The sequence below is a fragment of the Leucopleurus acutus genome (genome assembly GCF_964270905.1).
Source record: "Leucopleurus acutus genome assembly, chromosome: 6".
NCBI lineage: Eukaryota > Metazoa > Chordata > Mammalia > Artiodactyla > Delphinidae > Leucopleurus > Leucopleurus acutus.
This window is the reverse complement of record NC_139149.1, coordinates 90,616,145-90,637,174: the sequence shown is the minus strand read 5'-3', so window position 1 is coordinate 90,637,174 and position 21,030 is coordinate 90,616,145. Positions and strand designations below refer to the sequence as shown.

At 42.8% G+C, this 21,030-nt stretch overlaps 1 protein-coding gene across 3 annotated transcripts in view; it reads left to right on the top strand.

Moving 5' to 3' along the window:
• PLEKHM3 (pleckstrin homology domain containing M3) overlaps positions 1 to 21,030 on the top strand; it is a 182,780-nt gene that overhangs the window by 77,821 nt on the left and 83,929 nt on the right. For all 3 annotated transcript variants that reach the window (XM_082840801.1, XM_082840803.1, XM_082840802.1), the window contains exon 5: positions 4,552 to 4,745. In XM_082840801.1, coding sequence (XP_082696927.1) covers positions 4,552 to 4,745 — 194 coding nt within the window. The remainder of the gene's footprint in view (positions 1 to 4,551; positions 4,746 to 21,030) is intronic.

The window sequence follows — 21,030 nt, the reverse complement described above, 5'->3', positions numbered from 1 at the left end:
GGCCACTCCTCGCTGTGGTGGCAGGCCTCCCACTGTGGTGGCCTCTCCTGTTGCGGAGCATGGGCTCTAGGCTCGCGGGCCTCAACAGTTGTGAGGCACGCGGGCTTAGTTGCTCCATAGCATGTGGGATCTTCCCGGACCAGGGCTCGAACCCGTGTCCCCTGCATCAGCAGGCGGACTCTCAACCACTGCGCCACCAGGGAAGCCCCCAGCCATTCCATATTACATCATGAATTTAACACACACACACACACACACACATACACACACCCCAGTTTATCCAACTTGTCCTTGTTTTGATGGACATTAAGGTTTTTCTAGTCTTTCTATTATAGACAGTGATTCAGTGAATAACTTTATACATCATTTTGAATGTAAGTTTTTCATTTACGAGTGAGACTATCTGTAGATAACTTCCTAGTTGTAGGTATGTACACCTGTGAGTTTGATGGATGTTGCCAAATTGCTTTCTGTCAAGGTTGTATTCTATACTTTTACCATATCTCTTCTTGCACGTGCCTTTCTTCCCTTAGTACCAGGATGTCAGCTGTCACCTCTTTTGTCACTGTGCTGCCTCTAGCTGTCCTTCACCTTTTCTACTTTATTAATTCTAAATATGTTGTGAACTTAGAAACGAATAATCAAACTGTTAGAAGTGTGTGGCTCAGAGTCACGGCCAGAGCATTGTAAAGTACTCATTCATCTGTTCAGCAAGTGTTTATTGAACACTTACTGTGCTCACCGGGGACATAGCCTCTGTGTCATGAATTTCTCGTGAGGGAGAGAGACAGTAAACAAATATACAAATAAGTGACTTCTAGATAAATGAAGTGTTACTAGACTTTAGTTTTTGTTTTAAAGACCCACACACCAATGTACTACCTCCTTAAATTATGTGTTCATCTCCATTGGTAGCCCACTTGTTTTCTATTTGACTGGGGTGGAGGGAAGGACAGAACAGGGACAGGGATCTCCTATTTTAAAGAGTGATGAACAGATAGATTTTGGTAGAGTTATTAAAAACAGATAGTTTTTGGTAGAGTTATTAAAAAAATAAAAGGAACTGTGAACATAAACAATGGTAAAAAGCACGGAGTAGTGTATCTCGACATCTGAGTTTTGGCTTGAGTTCTGCCACGAGATGACCACAGATAAGTCATTGAAGATAAGTTCTGCCACGAGATGACCACAGATAAGTCATTGAAGTTTTCTGGACTCAATTTTCTCTTCTATTAAGTATAGGTAATGGTAGAGAAAAATGTCCCTTCCTCCGGTTGGTGAGTGGGACCTAGGCTGACTTTCATTTCCTACTGCCCCCTCCATACAGCCTGCATGACATTAACCAGCTGCCCTGTCTGTAGTCAGATTGGTTGGGAAGTGGCTGGGTTAAGCAGGTTTTCTCTAGTACTCCATGTCCCAGGGCTTTAATATGCTAACATGCTGCACTTTGAAACACCAAGAGAAGAATGTGGCATGTGGCGTATTTCTCGTTGGCCCTCAGAACATCTTTTCTGTGTGACTGGTATTCCTTGCCACACAGGTTGAGAAAAAACTGAACTAGATTATCTGTACCCATTCTTGTTATTCTGAGATTATGTTCTCATCTGTTTTATTCTGATACATTTTCCTCCTTTAACAAAAGCTAAAGTCCTCACCACCGGCACATCCTCCTCCTCTGCAAATTGCTGTCTATGGTCACCACATTGCCTCTGCCCCATTGTTTTATTACCCAGGGCTCTTTTTATGGGGGAACATACCAGGACACCATTCCAGAACCTCTCAGAGTTACATAAACCTGAACATTTGAGAATTTTGTTTTACAGAAGTATCTGTCACCAGCATAACAAAAGATGTATTATGTTGAACTCTATACCAACGATGCTTAATGTTAAAATCAAATGACAACATGCTTGTTTATAAATACATCTGTGTATCTAGGAGATTTGTCATTACTAGTTTGTGGAAAATTATAACCTGATTGTGCCTTTTCTCCAACTCCTCCTGAGTGTGAGATGGATAGGAGACCTGTTTCTACCTGGACCTCTTCCGCCTCAACTCTCTTGAATCATGTTGATGGCAGGGCTGTGGAGAGAGAACCAGTTCACAAACTGCAACAAAACCACAGTCAGAGACTGGAGTTCTTATAGCTTAAACTGTTCTAAGTTAAAAGACCTATGGAAAGAAACTTTTATATTAATAATACTAATATCATTAATAAATATTAAATATTATTTAGTAAAATACTAACAGGCCAATAGGTTGGAAAAGTGAACTGTCAACCCTGTAAAAATTGCTTCTGATGTGAGTAGAGTAGGATCATGAAAAAGAATGCCAACTTAAACCATTCACTTTTTTAAAGGAAGGAATAGTGGGCTTATCCATCTGCACTTATGAGCTGAGTTTTCATGTCAGACACAGCACTCAGGCTTTTGATGTTTTTCGTAATTTGGTAGGCAAGAAATAGGACAGTAGCTCTTGGCTCCTAGGTAGAGTGTTATTTGGTGTTCACATATAACTCATGAAGTATTTCTATTAATAAGAAAGAAACTTGCTCTCACATAAACTTCGTCACTTAAGAATATCATTGGCTTCCTTCCTTAAGTAACTATATATTTTTAAAAAAGCCTTTTAATTACAGTTGAGTTTGAAAGTAGAATGCTCCTATCAGTATGGAGGGTGGTTTTGAACTTAGGACACTGTATCCCCACTCATTTCCTATTTTACAAAAATAGCGTTTCACGCCAAATATTGAGTTCTCTCAAAAATTCCCTCACTGATGTACGTGGTCGTTTCTCAAAAAATGAGCATGTGCCTTGCTGCCAAAAACGGCTCAACATGGCAGGAATTTATTTGTTCACATACTCAGGCAGCCAAGGTCACAATATGCTCTGTATGCTTAACACTGGCTAATAACTTTGTGAAGCAGTGCCTTAGACCTTATTGAAACTAGCTCTGTTTTTGTTTTTAGTAATTTCAGTGTATGAATGCTGATGTCAGTAGCTGCCATCCCATTTGTCTCACTGCTTTTACTGTCTCTGTAAAAGACTTTTTTTTTTTCCATTTGGGCTTAAGTACCACCTGAAGAGAGAAGCCTTTTAAGGCCTGGGAGACTGGCCAGTGCCCTTTGTCCTTCTGTTCACCTACTAAAAGGTAGCATTGTTAACCTAATTCAGCGGGGCCCTGGCTCAGTATAAACACTGCTCAGTAGAGCCAGAAAGACTAATTGAATTGTACAATACATCACTCTTCAGCAACAGTTTCAAGTGGATTGTACTTCATTTTCCAGAACACCATCCATTTTTTTCCCCTCATTTAAGATTTTTAAATATAGCAAATATTTAACCACGATAAACAAAATATTTGAACCCAATTCTGTCTTTCCCTGCTGAACTGTGAGCTACATGAGGACAGGGCCCTGCCTGTTGTGGTCTCCAGTATCAGTGAATTGGTCTGTAAAGATTCCCCCAAACTACCCACGGGTTATGCATTATTTAAGCTACTCCCTCTGTATCTCAGATGTGTTTCTTCTATTTATTTCTTTGGATGACAATGACATTTTAAAATCAACTTTCATACTCTTGATGATTACTACCAGAAGTGAATATAGAGTTGGATGGATCTATTGGCCAAAGTCAGCCTAAGCTCAGAGCTGTTCTAATAAGAGCAACTCGTTTCTGCTTATGAAAGTGTGTGTTTGAGCCTATTTTCTATGCACACTGTTCTGCATATAATATCCTTTTTTCCCTTTTTTGGGAGAGATCCTTTTATTCCTTTTGCATTTTGTAGTAGGTGCGTGGTTTACCTATCTTTTTAAAGTGGCTACTTTATAAAAAGCGTTATAGACTATATATACATATATGTGCACATAGTTTTAGTTTTTAAAGTCAGCATTGTTGTTAAAAGTATTAATGGTGCTTTGTGACTACCTAGAGGGGTGGGAGAGGGAGGGTGGGAGGGAGACGCAAGAGGGAGGGGATATGGGGATATATGTATGCCTATAGGTGATTCCCTTTGTCATAAAGCAGAAACTAACACACCATTGTAAAGCAATTATACTCCAAGAAAGATGTTAAAAAAAAAGTCTTAATGAATTCTTTTTAAATTTTTATTTTGAAATAATTATGGATTCACAGGAAGTTGCATAGATAATATAATACAGAGAGGTCCTGTGTATCTTTCACCTACTTTCCCCACGGGTTATATCTTAAATACCTATAGTACAATTAAAAAAAACAAACAAACAGGAAATTGACATTGGTATACTGGGTCTGTAGAGTTCCGTGTCATTTTATCACGTGTAGATTTGTGCAATCACATGATCAACATACAGAGTTAATGAATTCCTTTCAATGCCCAGGTTACTTTTACCAATTGCATTTCTGGAAGAGAGGAAGAAAAGCCACACTTTATACTTAGTTACACTATGGGCTTTTTCATTTGGCTGTGTTCAGAAGATGATGTTATTTTGATAGTTAAGCTGTGGTTCCTGGTTGGAGGAGGTGTGGAAAGCCAGGTGATTCGTCAGCGCTGATGGAGCAGTTTCTTTTGTAGGTGTCTAAGCAGGCCAAAGAGTTTCTGGAGTACGTGTACGAAGAGCCCCTGATCGACATCCAGCAGGAGAACCCCATGCTGTACGGACACGCCGAGCCGCTGGCCACCGTGGTGCGCCTGCGGCAGCGACTGAAATCACTGCGAGCCTATTTGTTCAGCTGCCGGGCAGCGGTGGCCGAGGATCTGCGCCGCAGGTAAGAGTCATAAATGTCAGACGGCGTCGGTTTGTTTTTCTTTTCCCGCCCCGGGAGGGTGGTTAGAGGATCTCCAAGGGCCTTTACAACGTGGAGTGTCTCGAATTCTGTGGCTGTCCCTCGAGGTTCATCTTTGGCTCTTTCCTCCGAGGGCCTCTATCCGGTTGAGCCAAGCACAATGAAAATAATATCTCAGCGTAACTGAAGGCTTTTAACCCATGGATCGAGTTCCCACAATGGTGAAGACCTCTCTTTACCTGTAGGTTAACTTGAGATAATATTCATTGGAGTGTCTTCATTGATCACTTATGTAGTGTTTTATATTTCCCTCAAGTTCAGTTCGTATTATCATCAGGAAAAAATAAGCATGTTTGAAATATTTCATAACTTAAAGACATTTTTTCAATGGGAAATTAGTAGGTGGTTATTCAAATCTTATTTTGCAGACAGAAGCGAACTTGGTAAATGATGCAGGCTGTAGAGCTTGAATTAAAATGCATTAAAAAACAACAACAGGCACAAAACATGAAAAGGCCCAGGATTCTGCCTTTTCATGTTACCATTGACATAGGCTGCTTATCCATAGCTTGGTTATCTCAGAATTTATGGAACACGCAAGTCCATGCCAGGCTCAGATCCTCAACATAAAAGTGAAGTTAAAATGTGCCTGCTCTCATCAGATTCCTTCTTTTACAGTTAGGTTTTATTGGCATTTAAATTCTCACCCTTGGCATATGTGAACTAGCTTATACTTGAAATAATTGTTGATGGTGTTCATAAGTCCCTAAACATACCTTTTAATTTTTTTTTTTAGTAGAAATTTAAAGGCATACATTAGTCATGATTTTTGGAGGCAAGCCTATGTGAATAAGAACCTTTAGAAAGTGATATCGTTTGCTATTTGAAATCCAATTAAGATCCAAAGAAACTGACAAAACCCCAGGCATCTGAAGAGATGTTTTGAAAAGAACTAAATGTAGATGGTAAGGGATACATAATATCTAGACAAGCTCTCATAAAATAATAATGAAAAGGCAGCTGCCATAAAGCAAAATACTTCTCAGTGGTAGTCATTCTATTACCTAGTTGTTTTTCAGAAAGTGCTAGAAAGTGGTCAGGATTTACTCTTGTAAAGTCTAGGCAAATCTTAATTTTAAAGATCAGGGCTTTGCCTGAAAGGTAATAAAATTATGTGTCTCAAACTAATTCATCAACTAAACTAGATACAAGATTTTTAACATTGAAAGTATGTTCTATTACTTTCAGTACCTTTTGGCTTTGCTCAGAGCTGGTTTTTCCTGTGCCTATATTTTTAAATGATATTAAAATCTACACATGGGGGCTTCCATGGTGGTGCAGTGGTTGAGAGTCCGCCTGCCGATGCAGGGGACGCGGGTTCGTCCCCCCGGTCCGGGAAGATCCCACATGCCGCGGAGCGGCTGGGCCCGTGAGCCACGGCCGCTGAGCCTGCGCGTCCGGAGCCTGTGCTCCGCAACGGGAGAGGCCACAACAGTGAGAGGCCCGCATACAGCAAAAATAAATAAATAAAATCTACACATGGGAATCATGTTAGATACCTTTATGATATAATGTTTTGCTTTGGTTAAATATGTCAGATCTGGGCACACATTTAGAAGTTAAATAGCAGATCCTGTCTTCATATGGATGACTAAGAATACCTATGCTGTTCCAGCAGTTTGGTGGTTTACCACCATGTACTGTGCCTTATGGCCAGACCACCGGGAAAGGAATGGAAGTTCTAGGAAAAAAGCATTCCTAGGGCTGTGAGAATGAAAATAGTAGTCTTTTTTTCCTTTTCCTTCATTTCTCTTTCCTGGACTTGCTCATGACCGTTATGTAGTGTAGTGCCTGCCACAAGGTGGGTATTCAGTAACTACTGAATGGATGGATGGAAGGAGGGATGCGTGATAGATGGATGTCTGTTACAGTGTCACTTTAGACCACTGAGCAGTGACTAGTAGCCCAGTTTTGAGGAAGGAGTCATCTTCAAATTCTTCTTTTTCTTGCTTCCCCGTGTCACTTAGCACAGTGTTTGACCTATCTGAAACTTTCAGAAATTGTTGAATGAACAAATCAACCAAAGAGCAAACCAAATCAGCCAAAAAAGCATTTCTGTTTCTGGGATAAGTCTCAAATCTTTCCTCTCCTGTTCACTTCCAGGGCACTCCCCTGGTTCAGTCTCAGGACTATTACAGTATCCTTCTGACTTTCTGTCTCACTTGGGTTTCTTTCCTCTCCAGTTGAACCTTCGCATCAGACAAATTATTAAAGCACAAGTATGGAATTAAAGATCTGCCCCAATCTAATCCAGTATATTGTTCTACTCTCTCAAACACTGCACTTCAAACACAAATAATTATTTAACTCTTCCCTCAGTGCATTCTGTTGTGGGAATTAAATGGGTTTTTGCAAGTGAAGGGCTTACAGTAGTGCTTGTACATAGTAAACACTCTATAGATAACCATTATTATTAATACTGCTTTTTAAAATTTTATTTATTTTATTTTATTTTTGGCTGTGTTGGGTCTTCGTTGCCGCACATGGGCTTTCTCTAGTTGCAGCGCACGGGCTTCTCATTGTGGTGGCTTCTCTTGTTGTGGAGCACGGGCTCTAGGTGCACGGGCTTCAGCAGTTGCAGCATGTGGGCTCAGTAGATGTGGCACACGGGCTCTAGAGCGCAGGCTCAGTAGTTGTGGCTCACGAGCTTAGTTGCTCCACAGCCTGTGGGATCTTCCCGGACCAGGGCTCCAACCCGTGTCCCCTGCATTGGCAGGCGGATTCTTAACCACTGCACCACCCGGGAAGTCCTAATACTGCTTTCTTATCCTAGACTGTTCTTGTCTCTAGCTTTTAAAATCTTTGTTAAAAGATTCTCCTTAAAAGTTACCCCTGAGGCTCTGTCTACTGGAATCAGGCTCCTTCTGCTACTCACTGTATCAGGAGAGGGGTGAGCAAGAGGAAGTGGGTTGGAGGGCCAGCCGGGCCCAGGGCCTGCAGTTCCTGGGTACGCGGGATGCACTTATCTGAGCGTTTGTTGCATAAAAATAGGTGGAGGGGGCTTCCCTGGTGGCGCAGTGGTTGAGAGTCCGCCTGCCGATGCAGGGGACACAGGTTCGTGCCCCAGTCCGGGAAGATCCCACATGCCGCGGATCGGGCTGGGCCCGTGAGCCATGGCCGCTGAGCCTGCGCGTCCGGAGCCTGTGCTCCGCAGCGGGAGAGGCCGCAACAGTGAGAGGCCCGCGTACCGCAAAAAAAAAAAAAAAAAAAATTGGAGGAGCAGGAGGCTCCCTAAGAGCAAAGGATGAGACAGTGATTCCTACAGCGCCCTGGAGGAGGTGACTGATTTTTTTTTAATGTTATTTTAGTTTCTCTATATTTATATACTGTTAACATAATGTTTGGGTTTAGGTTACCATGCTCTCCAACCTGGCACAGAGAAAAGTATACCAGTAGCAAGCAGTACTCCTAACTTTGGGGGGAGGTGGCGAGTTAGAGGGAGGCTAGAAATCATTTTGATTTATTTTGAAATATGACTATTTAGTGAAATATGTCTAAGAGATTTTTCTGGGATGTTCATACTTTTTACAGCTGGGCCATGCTTACTAATTCCACCTTCTTCAGTGTCTATAAAAATAACCATAGCTACAAAGGGGAACCATTGCCCACCTCACATGCTAAAATTCCTGTCACCAAAAGCCATCTCTTGCCTATCAATCATCTTTCACTTTTATATGGAATCTGACTTTTTAAAAACAAAATTAGCCAACAGTACTTTTAGCGATGATAAGCATGTTCAAAAACACTACTTAAGGTTCCCTTTGTCTCACCTGCGGGCACCACATCTAGAGTGGGGTGGTTTAAACAGTGAGAAGCGCCTGCTGGGCACAACTAACCATACGTATCCTCGATAGAAGTTAAAAGAGGGAGGAGTTGATGAGCAACAGGGGAACAAAACTAGAGCAAGAGAATCCAGTTCTTATCTAGTCGTAAAAGGCATTCTCTCCCTGCCTGGTTTTTACCTCCATATAAAAGTTGTCATTAATCTCCAGCAAGTAGGCCCAACATGCTGAAGACCTGTCAGCGCCATATAAACAGAATAAAGCAAACTGTTAATACTGCTGTCATGAGGAAACTGGAAACAGACTGATTAATCATAGTGGCGCTCAACCGCCAGGGAGACCACTTCAGTCGTCGCCTTATTAGGGAAGTCCCAGTTGGCTTTTAGGCCAATCATTACGATGACTGTCCGGTTTGTATCCTCACTGTTTTTGTTATTGTTGTTAAATGAACGCCTTGTTCTTGAACCCATACCGCAAATCTTGACTGGCAGGGGTGATTAGTTTAGAAAAAGTCAGCATCTTCCATGAAATCTAAAATGTTTATAGCGCCGACCATTGACCGTTTCTGAGGACTCCCAGATGGCGAGCGACCCTGCTGGATTGATTCAAGGCCTATTTAACTTTTCAAGAGAGAAATTATTTACAGTGTCCACATGTAAAGGTGCATGAAGTACTCTGTGGAAGATCTTGGCACTGTCAGGACACATCCGGAGCAGCTGCCATTAAGGATGTCTTCAGGAGGGACCCTAAGAAAAGCTGGGAACACAGGAATAGTGAGATACGTGTGTAAATCATAGTCACAAAAGGGCACCTCGGGGCCAGATTTGGCCCTCAGACATGTTTTGTTTGGCCTTTCAGGGATGGCCCCCACCAGGTTTTAAAGTTGCAAAATACTAGCTAACATTTAAATAATTAGGAGTTTTCATGCTCACACAAAGTAAAACTCTCTGGTTTCTCTTAAGAAATCAGAAGCTCTGATTACACAAAAGCTTCCCTCATTCCTGGATGCAGCAATCAGCTTTACATACTGGACTCTGCACTTTCCCATAGTCTCTACCCCTCCTATCTTCTCCCCAAACCCACTGGCATTGGGTACATAATATGTTGCTGCCCTGCTTGTCTTATCCTCCACCCATTTCATTTATTTATGATGGTACCTGGGCCCATGTGAGATAATTATGATTTAATCAATTAAAAAGTACTTTCCCGTAAATATTGATATATTATTTGCTCTTATAACAGCCCTTCAGATGGGTTAGACAGATGGTATTTACAAAGAAGGGAAAGAACTGTGACTCTGAGATGCTGCGTGACTTGCCTGAGGTGACAAAGCTGGTAAGGAGCAGAGTCCACACGTGGAACCAGGTTTTCTGATGCTCACATTGCTGCTGCTTTCCCCAGTGTATTTGCTGGTGGCCATGACGTCCAGGAGTTTCTAGATTCTTCAGAGGAAGGAACTGCTTTTATATCTCCTGAAGCCTTGATTGAGGTCATCTAGGAGAGTGTGAAGGAGGGCGGGGAGGTGGCAGACAGTAATGTGCCTTGAGTGGGAAGGTGCAATTGCTGACACAGGCACTCCTGTGCTCACTGCCAGCGCCAGCCTTGGAGAACAAGGCATGACAATTGGCTTAGCGCTAATGAGTGCAGTTTTCTCTAGGTCTGTGTTTACCAAACCTTTTCATTCCATAGACCTGTAAATGTAGAGGTATCTGTAGGGTTGTCTTATCCATGTCTTTTGCTAAAACAAATATCCACCTATTTTTCACCATCATTTCATAAAAGAACGTAGTAATGCTAAAAAAAAAAAACAACAGGCAGATAGCAATGAAACAACTTTTTAAAGTCAAATAGATTTAAAATTCATTCTACTATGCTTTTTCTTTTCTCATTTTGCCTTGGATTGCTAAAAACATCACCAGACCAACACCAGCTGTTGGGACTAGCTTTTCAGAAATCCCGATTTAAGTTAAATGTTCTGTTCTGAGTGCTGAAGTGAAATCATCCAGTCCAAAGAAAGACATCAGAGAAATTAATTAGTGGATGCCTGAGTGTTTCCCATTCTCTATCATTAACAAACGATTTGGGGATTGGGTGCCTGGTGAATCCAAAGTTCTTATTGTGATACGTATTTAAAACTAGTTTCTCTCCAACACTAGTCGAGGCCGGTAAGCAATATTCACGCCTATCCTTCCGGTTACTTAGAGCACAGTTGTGATGGTTCTGGGGGAACAGGTAGTCCTACTTGTTTGTTAAGTTTAGTTCTTGGCTTGGACCATTCTGACCAGCTTGAATTGGGAAGCTCTAGACAATACCAAACGTGATTCTTCTACCTTCTAAGTCACCTTTTCCTGTCTTTGGTCTCACATTTTATTTGAAATTATAATTATATCCAGAATTAGTTCTCACTGCAATATCAGCTTTACTGAACGGTGAGAAATTTCTATCATAAAAACAGCCATTTTTATTACCATCATTTATCCTGGTGAGTGCCAGAAAAAGATGAGTGTGAGTGTGTGTGTGTGTGTGTGTGTGTGCGCGCGCGCGCACGTGCGTATCCTGTCAGACTCTCCTTGCCTCCTCTTCCTTCAAGCAAAATTTAACAGCTTGCTTAGCACTTAGGAACAGTCCCCAGAAATGTCACCTGATTCACCAAGATTCCCTGCCCACCCCTTCGCTTGTTACCCCCAGGGAAAGCTGTCTGTCTGGCTAGTGAATTCACTGGACAGGAGGCTAAGTCCAAAGGGTGAAACCTCCTTTGGATGTCCACTAGCGTCTCAAACTTAATATGTCCCAGGGCTTCCCTGGTGGCGCAGTGGTTGAGAGTCCGCCTGCCAATGCAGGGGACACGGGTTCGTTCCCCGGTCCGGGAGGATCCCACATGCCGTGGAGCGGCTGGGCCTGTGAGCCATGGCCGCTGAGCCTGCGCGTCCGGAGCCTGTGCTCCGCAACGGGAGAGGCCACAACAGTGAGAGGCCCGCGTAACACACACAAAAAAAAAAAAAAAAAAAAACTTAATATGTCCCAAACTGAGCTAGTAGCCCCTCCTCCACTCCTGTAGCAAACTGCTCCTGCTGCAGGCCCCCCATCCGCCTACCAGCACCTTTACCCATACGGCTCTTCATGCCAAACACCTTTCTCCCACATTCCACACCCAACCTATCAGCAAGTCCTATCAGCGTCACCTTCAAAACATGTCCACTCAAAATCACCACAGAATCATCACTTCCACTGCTACCACCTGAGTCCAAGCCACTGTCATTGTTCCCCTGGATTTTTGCAGTAACTGATCACCCCCTTCAGTCTGTTCTTCCGGCTACAGCTATAGTTAATGTGTACATTAGATGATATCACCTCTGATTCAAACTATCCAATAGCGTCACCTCTCAATCCAAGTAAAAGCCAAGGACGTATAAGCCTGGTTCCCCATCACCTCTCTGCCCTCATCTCCCAGTACGTTCCCCCTCCTTTACTCTGTTCCAGTCATACCAGCCTTGTTTTGCTCCTTGAGCATATGCCAGGCAGGCTCCCATGTGAGTTTCTATGCTCATTTTCCTCTTCCCCAGATAGTGGTGTTGCTGGCTTCCTTACCTCCTTCCGATCTGTATGCAGCTGTCACGTTCCTGAAGCATCCTTGACCACTTTATTTAAAATTTTTGCACACACTGCCCGCCCCACCGCCCCACACTTTCTCTCTTCATTCTCTGCTTATTACCACATAAAGTGGTGTTTGATTTTTGTCTGCCTCCCCCTCTGGTGCCATCACGTATGGCTATGGCGGTCACGCTTTGCTCAGCCTGTGCAGCCGTGTGCAGAGGCCCTGCCCTCTCCACTAGAATGTAAGCGACAGAAGGTCATGCCTTTTTATCTGTGTTGCTCACTGCTCTATCCCCAGGGCCTAGAACCATACCTGACATAGAGTGGGGGCAAATAAATATTTGGTGAACAAGTTAATTAAATAAATAAAGTACTGTTACCAACATTCCGCCCACTTAATTGGGTCAAACAGTTTTTCATATTACAAAAAATACTGTTCATCATAGAAAACAAAAATAAGAAAGTCATCCATTATCTTACCACTTTGGTGCATATCCTTTCATACTGCTTCCTCTGCAGATTATTTTTTTCCCTAAAAAATGGTTTTATACTGTACCTACTACTTTTAACCCAATCATTTCACTTAGTATATAGTGAACATCTTTTTATGCCGGTAAATATTTGTCTAAAGCATCATGAATCACTGAGTGAAAATGGTGTTTTGATGCATGAGCATACTGATACACCCTTGATCTGGGAAGAAGTAGGTGAGGATATTATCCAGTGTGCCCAACAAAAGATTGCACGAGCTGGGGGAGATCATAGCAACATCCCCTCTTCTCCCTACCTCCCAATAAGTCAGACATATTAGGTAGAGGGGTTATCTGTTACAGAGAAAGGATTTCATGCTCTTGTGACTCAAATACACTTAATGTAGGAGGCTAGCTCATTAAGAGCCTATCTCCTCGGGCAGCCTCGTTCTTAAAACACAATCTATGCAGACTTGATTTGCTGTGTCTCTGAACTGCAAATGAGCAATGTCTTATAACCAAAATCTAAGATCCAAATGTGCCATTGATTATTAGCCAAAGTCTGGTTAATATTGGCTTTTAGAAGAATAAGCCCATTTTAGCCATAATATTATCACTAAATTAGTCTCATTAAAGACCAGTGGTTATTAGCACTTCAAGCAAATAGATAACACTTCTTTAAGCTCAGTAAATGAACACAGCTCTTTATGTTCTCTGTAAGACTTAATATTAGCCAGACTTTGTAGCTAGTTTTCAAGTTAGCTAATTAAAAGTGTCATTGGGGCTTTACTCTCAACAGATTAGCTGCATGAATCTATCAGGACTCAAACTACTAAAACACAGGATGTTATTTTGATAGATTTTGAAAGCAACCGTTCTCAGTCTCCTTCAAGAATTCCTTTTCCCTCGGATGACTTCTAGTACTAAGGTTTTCAAGTCATCTAACCTCCTGATCTCCTGATAGCCCCTCCCCCTTCCTTCATTTTCTCCAGAGATCTCATTCAGCAAATTTTATAAATATATATGCTGATAGCAACACTCTAAAAAGGAGTTATAGACTATCTGCAAAAGTGTCATTCAAAGCTAAACAGATTGATAAACTTTGAAAAAGGAGCTCTGGCAAGTTATATATTAATTTTACTGTAACATACATGTAGCTTTTTATTTACCAAGAAATCCTTCAGAAAGTTAAAAAGTGTTTTATTCTAAGATTAAATGAAATCTATAAATTATCTAAAATCATTTTCTAAGAGACAACAAAAAAATAAAACTCATGGCAGGAAAAGTGTTATATTCTTGGAACCATTGAATACTGTAAGGATTTGAGCTAAGATCTATAATGTGATATAATCTGTCACCTTTATAATCAGACCCCAGAATAATCACAACCCAAATTACTTCCCAAGTATTTCTACTCCGGGCTTTAGATTGTTGCTAAGAAACTTAAGCACAATTTCTGAAAGAGCTGGTAAGAGACCCTTATTTCCCATACCTATCTTCCAAGATATAATATCTGATGCAATCTTGCCACTTTTTCAGCCAATGAGATTAGCAAAATGAGGTATCTACTGAAATGATTGAAGCTTGTTTCTTCCACATGGGTTGCTATCGCAATATCTGCCTTTGATTTAAAATTGTTTTTCCATTAGCTGGGAGCATGGTTGGACATACGAGTCCTGTCCACATCCAGTCTAATGTAACTATTTCAGGAAGTGTTTGCAGCTCATATCAAGAACACCAAATTGCATCTCCCTAGGGATGCTTCACAGTGCTTTTTGCTGATTTCAGTGTGGGTGCGTGTGCCCTCCAAAGGAAAGATACTGCAGCCCTCTCAATTCTGTACAGATTACCTAACCTGGAGCACATATTCTTGGAGAACACGGTAATATTTCATAAATAAATGGTTTTCCTTTCTAAATTATTCCTTATGCACTTCTACCTGTATTCTTCCTTTAGACTCTTATGATTTAGAATCAAAATTGGAGGTTTTCCTTTGGTGTTATCTTTTTTTTTTTTTTTTTTTTGCGGTACGCGGGCCTCTCACTGTTGTGGCCTCTCCCGTTGTGGAGCACAGGCTCCGGACGCGCAGGCTCAGCGGCCATGGCTCACGGGCCCAGCCGCTCCGCGGCATGTGGGATCTTCCCAGACCGGGGCACGAACCCGTGTCCCCTGCATCGGCAGGCGGACTCTCAACCACTGTGTCACCAGGGAAGCCCTGGTGTTATCCTTTTTATTGTGTGTGTGTGTGTGTGTGTGTGTGTGTGTGTGCGTGTGTGTGTGTATGTGTGTAAGAGAGAGAGACAGAGACACACGACACACAGGAAGGGAGGGAGATCTTTCCTTTAAAGCCTGTCTATTACATGTGCTGAGATATTTTCATTCAGACTTTTTTCATTTTAATCATTGGGTTTTTTAATGCCAGTTATGCAGCTCAAATAACTGAGCTTCAGGGAAATGGCGATATTACTGAATCTATCAAAATCCTGCAAAGGGTGTGCCTGACTTAGTCCCTTTTCTCTCATGAGCATCAGGGCTTGGTGGGAACTGAGTTGAAGTTCCCAGAAATTAGTCAGGTTAAATGAGTCTTGATGTATTTGACTCAGTGTCCTGGTCCAAAATAGAAGAGGACCCCCTACGTGTTTTATATAGACTACTGCCTTTGATTTCTTAGGCCATTATTTCTGCATTTTTAACCCCAAGTACCAGCTGTGTAATATAAGGGAAATGAATCATATGTGACCTTCTTCCCTTTTGATTTTCATCTTTTCTTACTTTTCTCATTGGAACAATCTATAAATGAAGCCTAAGTTACCTTCTCAGTATGTCAGGAAATCCTAAAGGTGATAAAACAGAAAATGTTGGCACTAGAAACAGTTGTGCTAGTTGGTTTCCATGATCCTTTAGCAGGTTTCGTCATTGTTCTTTGGTATCAGAGAACTTGACAGTGCCACCTGCCAGTGATGCAGTTTCCCTTGATGGGTGAGTGAAGTGTGGGGTTGACTCTCCTTATCACGTTTGTCCTCTGGCTTTGGCATCAGGGCCAACCAGAAGAAGTTGCACTGGCATGAGCAGGGCTGTCCTTGTGGTTGGCCTCTTGGTGAAATGCTGTCAGACCTGATGATGAATAGGCCTACAGTACAGTGAGGTCACTTACCGCACAGAGAACCCTAAACACAGCCGCCTCACCAGAAACAAAAGGCAGCACCATCCCGCAGCAAAGAGGCCGTTTACCAAAGGATTGCCAAGTCAGACAACTAGCTGTAATCTGTAGCTTTCCGTTCCTAACATGTTGAAGTTTGGACGGAACATTGGAGAAATCAGTAGTTAGTTACCTTTTACATAACATTTTAGTAGAAACTTGAAGCATTTCAAAATGCAGAGTGTATGTATAGGTACGTGCACCCTCACACACACACAAATGTGTATTTGGAAGAGCTCCTAGCTGGGTCCACATCCCATTTCCTCTAGGCCTTTACTAGCTCAGGCTCTGTCATTTTCCTTACTTTTCTATCTGCAGCTTTGGCTTCTATACTAGCTTCTTCATTTTAGCATATAGATATGCCCAAGTGGCTCCCATCTCTAAGAAAAGAATCCTTTCTTAGTCCTGCATCCTTCTGTAGCTATGGCCTAGTTTCTCTCTTTTAAAGTTAGTTTCTTAAAAGAATATTCCACAGTCCTTCACCCCTCTGCAGTCTGGTGTCCCTCTTCCTCCTGGATACTGTCCTAAGGTCACTAGTGAATTCCCCTTTGCCAAAACCAGCAGGCACCTTTCAGGCCTCATGAGAGTCTTCCCCGGATTATGTGACCTCTCCTCTGCCTCTGATGCCGTTGACCCTCTTTGTCCTTGAAATTCTCTCCTTCCTTGGCTTCCTGGATGCTGGCTCTTCCGCTTTTTCTCCTGTCAAACTGCTTCTTCCCAGCTTTCTTCCTGTGGCCGTTCCTTTAATAGTATTGTTTTGCCAGTGTCCAGTCTTTTCTGTTGCACTCATGTGTACTGTCTCGGGCTCTTCCTCATTTTCATGTCTTCACCTGTAGGCACACAGCTCTCCTCCCTGGACTCACAGATGACTCCACTTGGACATTCCACACCTCTGCCCCGACAGCTGAGCTACCCTTTCTCCCCAAAGGTGACTCCTCCTCATTATTCCCTGTGTTAGTAGATGGAACTTCCATTTACCTACTGGCCCAGCTGGAAAACCACGAGCAGTGCCAGGCTCCTTCCCAGCCTCCGTTTCCCATTAGTCTTCATGACCTGTGGATCGTTGGAGAAATCTGTCTGTGGTAGGCCATTTCTCTCCAACCCTAGGGCAACCATTTAAATTCTGTTCAGGCCCCCAACATTTCTCACCTAGTTTATCTCCAGAATTATCCATCTCTTCAGTCTCTTCCCCCTTCTGCTGTCAATGATCTTTTAAAGGCGCAAATCTAATGCTGTCCCCTTCTCTTGCTTGAGGCACTCATCTCTCTGTGGGTAGGCTCTTCTCTAGGCATCTAAGCCCTCGCATGTCTGGCTACACCCTAACTTCCTGAGCTCACACCCTGCAGTCCCCCCAGCCCCCAGCATGGACACATATACACATATATACACATACAGAGCCTGGTCCCTGAAAGAATTATGTTCGTCCTGGCCTCTCTGCTCTTAGCCATGCTGCACCCTCTACCTGCAATATCCATTCTTCCACTCCTCCAGATGGATTCTGACCTGTTGGTTCTCTGAGACCTTTCTTGAACAGGTGTCCTGCAGGCTCCACTCAGCCCTGCACTCCACGCTGGAGCTGGAGCTGTCTGTTTACTTGTCTGTTTATCTCACTTGTCTGTATGTATTGGAAAAAAAACTGTGTCTTCTCCAAATTTTCTGCCACATACATACCCAGCATCCGCTCATTGCAATGAAAAGTGTGCGCTGATTTTAGCTTCTGAGTTTAGGTTCTTAGCTGTAGTGACGAGTCACAAAGGTCATAAGACGGGACTTCATCTGCATTAAATTCCTGGGCCATATGGTGATCACAAGTTGTGTTTTCTGACCAAAAAATGCAAACAATCATCCATCCTTTATTGAATACATTAATAGTAAAATTATCAAATGACTTCTGCCATGGCTGTCAAGGGGGTGCCAAACCTTGCCTCCCAGACGTGAGCGGGTCCCCTAGCAGTGCCTGAAGTGGCTGCAGGTTCATCTCTGGTCCCCTGCAGAGCCCTGTCCTCTCCTAGTCAGATCTGCCAGAGGCAGCTTAATGCTACCCAAGCACACCGCAGGCCTCCGGGTTCTCCACAATCCCTTCCACAACTGAGCCCTGGGAGGCCCTGCTTGTTCCATCCATTTCCTAAAGAGCTCCTGTCAGACGGGCCAGGTACAAGGCCAGTTCCTTGTACACCAAAGCCACAGTGGGGGAAACCCTGGGGATCACCCAGATGGGATGTTGCCTGTGCTTTTCGGGGCTTGGCTTTTATATCATTATTTGCCCTGCACTTCCCCTGTGGACATCAGCCTAAAGAAGATATTCAGAGAAAGACAAACACTGTATGATATCACTTATATGTGGAATCTAAAAAATACAACAAACTAGTGAATATAACAAAAAAGAAGCAGACTCCCTGATACAGAGAACAAACTAGTAGTTACCAGCGGTGGAGGGCGGACACAATATAGGGTGGGCGTGGGTGTAGGAGGTATAAGCTAGTAGGTGTAAGATAGGCCTCAAGGATGTGTTGTACAACACGGGGAATATAACCAGTATTTTGTAGTAACTGTAAATGGACTGAAACCTTTAAAAAAAATTTTGTAATTTAAAAAAGAAAAGATATTCCGAGAATGTCGTGCCAATTCAGCCTGCCTTGACGGCTCCAGCAATGAAAAAGAGGAACAAACTGACGGGGTCATCTGGCCCCGCCTTTGAAATCCTTTCCTCCTCTAAGCAGAAGAGCAAGCCCCTACCTCTAAATAACTGCAACAGATCTTTTTCTTCTTTTATTTACATTAAAAAGCATCCCTGTAAGAGACACATTTTAATGCTGCTCAGTCTTCCCTCTCAGGAAATTTATTCTCATATTTGACTTCAATGCTTTCTTGATATAATTTCCATCCTCAGAGAGAAGAAAAGCTGATTGGCATTATCTGTCTTAAAAGTCTGTATTTTTTATGGCCACCAGTAAATCTCCTGGACACAACATCTTCTCCAAACACAACAAGCTCAGTTCCTTTATCTTTTCTGCATATATTGCATTTTCCAGTTCTTTGTGTCGTTAGGCTGACCTCTTGTAAATTATAGTCTTAGACACTGAAGAGTGCCAGAGAGGAGACAGCAGATACGGTGCTTCTGGAGGGGCTTAGAATCGCTTCCAGAGGGGAAGAGAAAATAAATATGTGAAATATATTTACACACAGAAACACTACATACACAGCTCACTTTAGCTGTGTAAATAATGTTTAAGGAGTATTAGAGATTACTGTGTCCAAAGTTGGCCGGTTATTGTGAGAAGAGTAATGAACAGTGTTTGGAGGCAAAGGGGACCCAGCCTAGAGAGGAGAAATTGGAAATTCTCTTTGCTGCTCATCAGTTGTGTTCTCTGAACATATCCGTCTCCAGCCCTTAGCACAGCACCTAGCTCATTTTAGGCACGCAGGAGTGTCTGTTGACTGGATAACTAACTGACTAGCTGTAGTACTCTAGTAAGTGTATACCAGTATGATTCCATTTGTAAATTTGCAGTTAATTCTTATATCCTGTATACTCTCAGTTGTGGAAGTTTTAGGACTTTAGAGAAGAACTTTAAGTAGCAAACATTAACGATATGCTACCCTGCATTTGTCCCTGCTAGAGTTCATTTCAGTCACCTTCCTTCTAACTCTTTCTCCAGCTGGCCTACATGTGTATAAACCAATGGAAAAGGCAGGAGCTCATCTTGAAATGATTTTCCAGCCTGCTTGTTTAGTTCAGTCCGTCTGTTTCTCAGCCCTGCTGCCACATTGCCTTCATTTTACTTTACTTAAGGGATTTCATTATGAGGCAATTGCCTCTGAAAAAGGTTATTCCTCCCATTCAACCACACATAAACATCCCCTGTCCCCATAGTAGATTATCATACTTTGCTACCCTAGTGGCCTCCACTGAAAGACTGCGTCCTAGATTTGCTTTTCTGCACGTGATGTTTGGGTCTCAAGTCATCTTGCAAATACTGATATACATTTTTAAATCTATAAATGCAATCTCGTGTTCTGGATTGGATCCTTGAACAGAAAAAGGACATTAGTGAAACAACTGGTGAAATCTGAATAAGGCCTAATTTACATAATAGTTCATTTCTTAGTTTTGATCAACGCACCATGGTTGTGTAAGGTGTTACCATTAGGGGAAGCCAGGTGAAGGGTATAAGGGCACAAACATTTCACAAAAGGAGGAAATGTTAGGAACTCACGTACACGTGAACATCCTGATTATTTTCAAAACAATTTTTCAAGCATGAGAAAAATTGCAGACTACCAAACTGTACTTCAGATAATTCTAGGCTTTGTAAGGTAAAAAAAAGTAAAAACAACCCCTGTTCACACTCAGCCCCGCTTCCATTCATTTTCCTCCAAGTTCTGCTCCCTCCGTTCCCAGAGCTTCAGCTGTCCCTTCTGTGCTGCTGTCAGAAGTGCCCCTGGCTCTTCCACATCTCTCGCCCCACATCCGCAAGGGCCACGCCTGCTGTCCTCCACACAAGCACTTGATATTTAGCACAATTAAATCTCAATGCTTTTCCCCCTCCCCCAGCAGCCTGCCCTGTGTTGGCCAATGACATCACCATCCTGTCTCCCAAGCTAGGACTTCAGAGTCGCCTTCAATTCCAAATGCTGTCAGTCCTTCCAGAAGTTCTCCTGTGTCTACACACTCACCCCTTTCGCTTTCGCCTTGTGGTTACCCTGGAAGAGCCGCTGGGGTACGTGGTCAGGACTGTCCCTGCCTGCAGTCTCTCCACCCTCCCGGCTGCCTTCAGGAAGTGGGCATGACCAAACGCGTCAGTGTTACTTTCCTTCTTTTAAAAAGGACCAATGGCTCTATACTGCTGCTGGCCTGAACAGTCATAAACACCTACCTGGAAGAGAGATATATTATATAGCTATATTAGATGGTCAGCTCAAACCCACCTCCCTCCTTCCTCCACCTTCATCTCCTGGAAAGTAGAAGCACAGGCCTTTGGAGTCAGAAAGTCCTGGCCTTGAATCCCAGCTTGTGACCCTGGGCAAATTAGTTTTTGCCTCTGAGCCTCAGTTCCCTCTCACATAAAATGGAGGTTGTACTTACCACGCGGGGTTGTTGTGAGAATTAAATGATGTACGTTGAGGGCCACACCTGAAGCAGACTTCTCTTATTGTTAATC